Raw genomic sequence first — 9,010 nt, 5'->3', positions numbered from 1 at the left:
TTTAAGTTTGTTTTTATTTGAATTTCAAATTTTTATTTTTTCACCCCACCCAAAAATTAAGTTTATTTTTTAAAAATATTTTTAATTTCAAATTTTTATTTTTTTACCCCATCTCATCCCTCCCCCCCCAAAAAATTAAGTTTATTTTTTAGAAAATATTTTCTTTCAATTCAAAATCATTTTCTACTCTCTAGTAAAATTAAAAGATATTTTCTCAAAAAAAAATTTCATTCATAAATCAAATACTAAAAAAATAAATTCGAAAAATATTTTCTACTCACCAACCAAACATGAGAAAATAAGTAAAAAATCTACTTGTTTTCTAGGAAAATATTTTCTAGGAAAACATTTTCCTTCATACCAAACACACCCATTGTCTCACTAATTAATAATTTTGTACTATATTTAAGTTAGATACATCACTCTTTTAGATTTCAAGTTAGATAAATGTATCAAAGATACTAGATACATGTATCTCTTGATATCAGATACATTTTGAGATACATATAAATGTATCAAAGATGCTAGATATATGTATCCCTTGATATCAAATACATTATGTTATATATATGGAGAGAGAGGAACAAGAGAGGGAAATAGACATATACATAGGAGACGGGCGATTGAGAGAGCCAATGTGTATGTTTGCTATAAGATATGTTTTGAAATACAGATACATTGGGTGAACGAGAGAGAGAGAGAGCTGAGTGAGAGAAGAGAGAGGCAAGCGAGAGATAGCGTATCATAATTTGTAAATACATGTGAATCACTCTTGGACAATTTATTTGTAATAAATTACACCTAATTTGACCTGCATGTATTCGAGATACATGTATTTGAGTGCGCAAATAGTTGTATTTGATGAAGTAAATGTGATAAAAAAGTAATTTCCAAACTAATAACCCATTTATATTAGCAGCATAATTATCCTTTTTATTCAATAACAAATTCCTAGTGAACTTACAACTTTTAAACAAGGTAATCAAAATAAAACCAATAAAAATAAATCTACATATTTCATTGAACTCTTTGGATACAAATTAATTAAAGTACAAGTACTTGTTTTGATAACTTCTCATTTATACTGCTCAGACTTTTTAAAAATATCAACACTCGCGTCGAATTAATCTAAAAGATACATATATTTTATTTTGAAGAGTCCAAACAACATAAGTTCCGATTATTACTGGTGATCATGAAGACGAATGGGGAGTCCATTTTCTGGTGTTGGCATCATATCACCAACAATCTTTTCATTAGGTACTAACAATTCCCACTTATATTTCAATACAACATTGTGAAGAAAAGTTAGAATTGCAAGACGAGCATACTCTTTACCAGGACACATTCTTGGACCACCACCAAATGGTACATATGTGTATGGAATTGGTCCATCACATTTCTCATATCTTGATGGATCAAACACTTGAGGGTCTTGAAAATATAATGGATTTTTGTTTGTGCTACTTGTTGTCCAATAAACCTACATGTCAAATACACATAAAATGTTCATTTTTGGAAACAATTCAGACATACGTGATTGAGGTTGAAAATTCGCATATATAAAAAACGCATTAAGTGTTTGGTGTGGATTTCGAAGAAGGGTTGGTGTGTAATTTGGTCTCAAGGTTTTCAGATTAGTGGATTATTAACTAAACTTAATTAATTAACTTTTGATCAACCCACTAATTGGGTTGATAAGATTATTAAACTGGTAAATGAGCCATCAATTAAAGCCCCTTTGGCAATAAAATACTCCCTCCAATTCACTTTTTTACTTGTTCACTATATCAAAAATGAATTTTTAATTTTTACTTGTCACTTTTAACATATTTAGAAAAACAATTATTTTTAATGTTTTATCTTTACCATTAATTACTTATTTTTTAAATCATTTTTCAAGACTAAATACCAAACATCAATTAAGGATAGTGTAGTAAAATAATCATGTCGATTATTGTTTTCTTAATGTGTGTGTTAAAACCAAATATCACAAGTAAAAGCGAATTCAAATTAATTAGTGGAAGTGGTTGGAAAATGGAAATTTTGTACTCTTAGATTCGTATGGTGTAAATTTAAATTAATTAGGTCAGTAAATTCTGAATAATAGATTATTAAACAAAAAAAACCAAAAAAAGTGTATTGTATAAAATAGATGAGATGATTGAAATAAAATCAATAAAAATTACCTTCCAACCCTTGGGGATAGTGTAACCAGCATAGGTGAAGTCTGTCAACACTTCTCTAAAAGTTCCTTGAAGTGGTGGAGTTAGTCTCATTGTTTCACATATCACATTCCATGAATACTTCATTTTGTTCATGTCCTCCCACTCTAACAATTCTCCTTCCTTCTTCGCCGCAGCGATCTCCTTTTGCTCTGTATTTACAAGACTAGAATTTGGTTCAGTGATTAAGAAAAAGGGTATAAATTCAAAATGCACCTCGAGATTTCATATTCAAATCTCAACCACTACATTAGTACTATTCATAAAATAATAAAATGAGACGAATTAAACGTACGTACCGTTCAATATCTTTTCATAGATATCAAATCTCTCTCCAACATATTTCATGAGGAAAGTTATGGTTGTTGCAACAGTACTATAGCCAGCAACTAAAATTCCCATTATTTTATCAGCAATTTCATTTTCACCCATAAACTCTCCATTATTATCCTTAACAACTATCATATGACACAAAATGTCTTGCATTTTCACTCCTTTAGACATTTCATCTTTTTTCTCCTTTATAACATCTATAAGCTCCCTTCTAATTGCAATTGCTGCCTTATTCGCGCGATAAAAAGCCGTCCCTGGTACATTCAAAATCATCGCGTGTAACCCTAATGTAATATCATCAAAATAATGTATGAGCTTCACCATCCTCTCTGAACTACTATTCGTACTCCCAAGAAAGAAACGACTAGCAAGTGACAATGTCAAAATTTTAGCAAAATGATAGGTTTGAATCTCACTTTTGCCTTCCCAATGGGATTGCAAAAGCTCTTTTGTTATACAATCCATTTCCCCTAAATAACGGGCTAGGGCTTCGGGCTTTAAAAACCCGGGCTGACGAATAACCCGAGTAGATTGAGAAAGAGAAGGAGGAGGAGGAGGACAAGATGGATTTTTGGATTGGTAAGAACGAAAAATTCTTTGCATAGAGTGAGTACGAAACACAGTAAATAGTTTCTCTTCATTCGAGAAAAGGAATTTGTGGCCATTAGGGCCACAAATTACAACTGTTTTCTCTCCCATTATTTTAGTTTTAAATATATCTTGAGAGTACTTATTCATCCTATCACGAACGAAGTTTTCAGGATTACTAAACAAGAACTCTATCGTTTCCCCTATTACGGGCCATCCGAAACTACCCGGGGGTAGTTTGGTCTTTTTAGAAGAACGATTTTGGGAGAGAATAGTAGTGAGGATGAGAAAAAAGACAACTAAGAGAATGGTGGAGAGATCAATAGCATCCATTGATGGCGTGTTAGGCAGATAAGTTTAATGGATGTGTGTTAATTTATATAGAAGAGTGTTGATGAACTAATTGCTACGTAACTAATTAGAGAAAAGAATATAAATAAATAAAGAATTTAATTAAGTTATATACGCTGATAACGTCATAATTTAAGCATATGTAACTCTTACTTTTCGAGTAATTTATTTATTAGGCGAAATGGTCTGATGGATCATTATACTTGTATGAGGTTGTATTCTGAATCCTTCTACTTGATCCATTGTCAACTGAACTCTTAAACTCAATTAAAATGAGACTTTTAAATCCCTCCAACCATGTGTGTAGTTTACTCTCTCTTACATAAATTACATGTCATATCCACATCATATATCATAATGTTATGTCATAATTATTTCATAAATATTTTTTAACCAAAAATAATAAATTTTCTATTTACAAAAATAAAATACTTTCTCTCACCTCTCCTCCACCTCCCTCAACCCACAACCACCCTTAACACCATCTCCATTAACCTTATTTTTTTCTTCTTCAAGGCCATTGTCTATAGCCTGTAACTTGACTCTTCAAGTTCTTAAAAATTATAATTCAATTTTTCCTCAAAGTTTCTAACATTTGTAACTCTAATAGTATTTTTTTACCGACGTTTACATCATCCATTTGAACCACCATAAAAAAATTTTCTCCATTAATACCAATGAATCACCATTAAAATATCACAATAAATCACAATAAGGTTAATTGATTGTACGCAATTTTACATAACACATTTCACCTAATTTCACAAAGACATTCAACAATCACTTTTCATCCTTCAAGACTATTGAATCATTGTCACCTTATAAATTGTAAATAACCCAGAAAAAAGGAAAGAAAAACAAATCTACCATAACAACACATTTTCGTTTCTCTAGAAAGAAAGAAAATATGAAAAAAGGAAAGAAAAGAGAACTTGGAGATGGCTGGGAAGGGGAAAAAAAGAAAAGAAATGGGGGTTGGATGGGAAAGAAGGTAATGGTAATTAGAGAGAGAAAGAGAAATGGGATGGGTTGGGAGGGAAAGAAGAACGAAGAGATTTTTTTTTAATTTTCTTTTGTTTTGGTCTTTTTTTAAAAAAAAAACAACATTTTTTTAGTCTAAATTTGGAGTTCACGCTCCTTCTACGAGTGAAATCACGTGTGTGTTGGTGCCAACTCAATAATTAAATTGCCACATAAGCTTGGTCAATGGTCAGAAGGACTTAAAATATTGAGTGTCATTGAGTTTAAGGGTCCAGTTGATAAAAAGTCAAGTAGAAGAGTTCAGAATATAAATTCATACAAGTACAAAGGGTCCATCAAACAATTTCGCCTATTTATTATTATGAATAATTATCTACACAATTAATTATTATTATAGCAATTTATCTTATAAATAATTTGTTTGTGTATGTTTACGTTGTTGATGTTAGGTTAAAAATACACACATTTAGTCATTTTTTACTTCATATAATACATATTACTGTTTATACTTAATATTATATTTTTATGATATAGAAGTGGAGGAAAAAAAAAAGAAGTGGAGGCATAATGATTGTCCAACATTGTCACTAGAATTTTGGCCATGGCCCGCATCGCGTCAAATTAAAGTCTAATTTTTTTCTAAATTATTTTGGATTTAGTTATTTAATTTATTTGAGATTTTTTTTTATATTTATAAATAATTTATAAATACATTGCGAGAGAAGAGTGAGTGAGAAGCCGTGTGGAGCAAAACAAAAGATTCGACGATGAGTTTTTTCTATTTTTGTTATTGTTTATGAATTTTTGTATTGTGTTTTCACATACTTCTAGGATTTTGTAATTAGAGTTTTGATCAGATATTTTGTAGGATAAATTATTGTTACACTTATATAGTTGAATCATTCTTTTATCTCTAATTGTTTAATTACACAGTTATTGTAGTTAATTATTTGGACAACAATTAATAGTGTCGTTGTTATATCTTGTTGCTCGAGAGAGAGATTATGAGATTAAGTTATAGTTAAATAGCGTCACTTCAAAGCATTAAGAGATTAATGACTGAGATTTAAAGAGAATTAATAATAACAAAATCTTAATGCAATTTAAGCAAATTGATTAATCTATTAATTAGAATTCATTCGAAAGAATAATGCTAAAAAATTACTTGATGGAGAAACTGACTTTTCCCCTAATTCTATGAGAATAGAATTTTAACTGATAATTAAATAAGTCAAGTAGACTTAATGGAGAAACTGACGGAAAGTAGACTAGAAAAAGATGTGTAGGACTTGATTATAATTTGATTAAATAATAACAATAATATATTTAATGTAATTTTATAAGTGATGTTTGAGAAAAATAAAAAGTAAGTAAATCTTATTTATATTTTGTAAAAGTAGAGAGAAGTGCTGAAGACAAACATAAACACAACATATATGGAAACATAAATAGTAAAACCAACAGAATATATAGTAAAATAAAATAAAATATTAGAGATAACGGTAGCAACAAAAAAAATTAGAAATAGAAGATACATAATTTATGTTAAAATAGTAAAAACAATAACAAATACCAACAATATTACTAATGTTATTGGTTGGTAAGGAAAATCATCAACTTTCTATTCCAACCTTTGACCTCTATATTATGATGATCATGTTCTTGATAAGCTGAAAGTCTATCATATCTTGTATGATTAATTCCACTCGATGTAGCCTTTCACACTTGTTCACTGGTGTGTCTATATATATATATATATGACCTTTTACATCCACTCTCACGTTATTTCAAATATCTTCATTTCTAACAAATTAACTAATGTGGCTCTGTAGAAGGGAAAAAAAACTATTTGGAGAGATAGAAATCGTTCAAAATGTAGAAAAGGGAAATAACTTGAAAAGTAAATTAAAGTTAATTGGACTTTTATTGAAAGTAGTCCATGCTTTTACAGTTTTAAGTTTTAATTATCATGTATCTAACTTTTTTCAAATCAATATTAAAATTATGCTGCAATTCATTTTAATAAGTATTCAATTAATAATTTAACTAAAATTTTGAAGTGGAAAAAACATGCTACTTGAATAGTGCAAAATATACACATGAAACTTACAAGCATTCAAGTTAAATTATTGGGTACAATAATTTCACAAATATCACTATCAATCGCACATTGCGAATAGTCGTCCAATATATAATTACCTCTATTATATTTCTTCAGAATCATCATTTACCAAGGCTACTAGAAGGTTCTATAAGATTTTTCAACGTAAATTTTAATTTAATCGAACATCAATGTGGATATCAAATATCAAATAAAAAATTAAAAAAAAATTAATTTAAAGTATTATTATTGAACCACGCACAAATATAACTTTTTAACTATATATATATAACATATTTGGGTGTCTACCTAAAGATTTTCTCTTATATTAAAATATAAAAAATTAATGACATTATTTTATATGAAATGGAGGGGAGACTTACTTTCTTTTTCCTTGAGATCCAACTAATTAGATTACCTCTTACGACCAAATTGAGGAAAATTATCATCAAAACTCTAACAAAAAATATTTAAATCTTGTCAAAGTGGTGCACTACGTATTAGTGTTAGAATTAGGTTGATAAACAAATTCATCAGTTATTATAATAATCATGAGTCAACAAATACTTTTGGTGGAATTTTCCCCACTTGTAACCACACTCATAGGAAAATTCTTGACAGTGCAATCGCAGTTCCATCTTTTTCTTCTTGAATTTTCATTGAGGGTCCGGTCTTTCACTAGAGCTCAATTAATTTAGATTTGTGCAATGCATGGCTTCTTTTGGCGACAACATTTCCATTTTCCAATAAAAAAAATTATATTCAAAACTTGACATCTAATTAAGAACGAAGGAATTTCAACTATTTTACCTAACATATATTTGTGCAATCAATTATAATGACGGTAAGTGTAACTTGACCTTTTTTTTTCCTTTTAAAATACTTGTTGGGATATAACCTATTTAGGGGAGTTGTTTTTAGGCAACTATACTTTTGTTAGTTACCAATGCACAAATTTGACTAGGTTGAAAGGCTTCGGCTTGGAGTAATTTGAGAATTTTAGTAGGAAAAATTACTAGAATATTCAATTTAAGACTTTAATTTATATAATGTTAATTTACTCTTTTTATTTACAACATTATCATTTTAATTACAAACCTGACAACTTAATAATTATACATCATATCTTTATACGATTTTTTTACCTATTTTTTAGCTTAGTGGGCTGATTTTATGTGTTTCATAATTTTTTTATTTTTATTTTTTTATTTTCAATCACAACTATAATTGGTTACATTATTTTTGCCTTTTTTTTTTCTCTCTTTCTTACTTAATACAATTACACTTCTAAATTTATTTTTTCTTTCTCTTCAATTACGTTTTTTCTTTTACTTTTAGAATAATGTAATGATAAAAAAATATATATATGATATAGAATGGTATAAACTTCTTGTTTTTCTTGATATTATTTAAGTGCAAAATTGGTATATATATGGTGGTAAAATTATGAAATAGAATAGTATAAACATGTTTTTCTTGGTGTAAGTTATCTACATAATAATATATATATATATATATATATATATATTGGAAATTAGATATGAAATGGCATAAACATGTTTTTTTGAATATAAATTTTTTAATATTGTATACATTATGGTGACAATTTGGTGTACATTACAATTTTTGACATACCTTATCTACTTTGGAATTCTCAATGACAATTATAGTTGAATATATGATTTTTTTACTTAAAGATCCTATTTTTTAGGATGCACGTTTCTTTCTCTCATTTTTTGGTTGATTTTTTCAATTCTAGTGCTGATTTTGGGGGAGAATTTATTGCCTAATTAATAGGATTTCTACCATTTAACACATTCCTTATTTGATACAATTACTCTTGAATTTGTTCTTCTCTCTCCATTTTCGTTTCAATTCTTTTATAAAAAAAATACCAATTTAAGTTCCATTATATAAGTACCAATATATGCAAAGTAATTAAAAAAAAAACATTTGCATACCCTAATAATAACCATTTGCATACCACAATAATTATTTATGCATACTAATTTGTATATCAATAATAGAATTCTTTTAGGTAATATTGTAAAAAAGGAAAATATGAAATCTTATTATGGTGTCAATTGATGTACAATATGATTTCAATATATATATTTTTTTATTAGTATATAATTTGATTCTATAAAACGGTATACATTGTGATATAGAGCTTGAAATTACACTAAAACTATATGACACTATTTACGAATAACATTAAAATTTTATAATATAAAAAATGTACCGCATAATAATACTAACATTTGTACTATATAATATACCAACAATTATTGAATTCTACCCCATATAAAAAATTGTACCATATAATATACCAACAATTATTGAATTCTACCCCATATAATATACCAATTTAGTTGATATTTCGTGCCATTTTTTTTCAAATGACATTTAATACCACAAGGAAAACCAACAT

The 9,010-nt window shown here is 28.1% G+C and overlaps 1 protein-coding gene across 1 annotated transcript; it reads right to left on the bottom strand.

Moving 5' to 3' along the window:
* Positions 1 to 1,158: 1,158 nt before the first annotated feature.
* On the bottom strand, positions 1,159 to 3,485 carry LOC125848263 (beta-amyrin 28-monooxygenase-like). The gene is made up of 3 exons (XM_049528100.1): positions 2,525 to 3,485; positions 2,190 to 2,377; positions 1,159 to 1,483 (listed from the first exon to the last, which is right to left on the bottom strand). The coding sequence occupies exons 1-3, from the start codon at positions 3,477 to 3,479 to the stop codon at positions 1,184 to 1,186; spliced, it is 1,443 nt and encodes a 480-aa protein (XP_049384057.1). The 5' UTR covers positions 3,480 to 3,485; the 3' UTR covers positions 1,159 to 1,183.
* Between the last annotated feature and the right edge of the window lie 5,525 nt (positions 3,486 to 9,010).

The sequence above is a fragment of the Solanum stenotomum genome, chromosome 12 (genome assembly GCF_019186545.1).
Source record: "Solanum stenotomum isolate F172 chromosome 12, ASM1918654v1, whole genome shotgun sequence".
NCBI lineage: Eukaryota > Viridiplantae > Streptophyta > Magnoliopsida > Solanales > Solanaceae > Solanum > Solanum stenotomum.
Note: the sequence above shows the minus strand (reverse complement) of the source record. Positions and strands in the feature narration are given on the sequence as shown.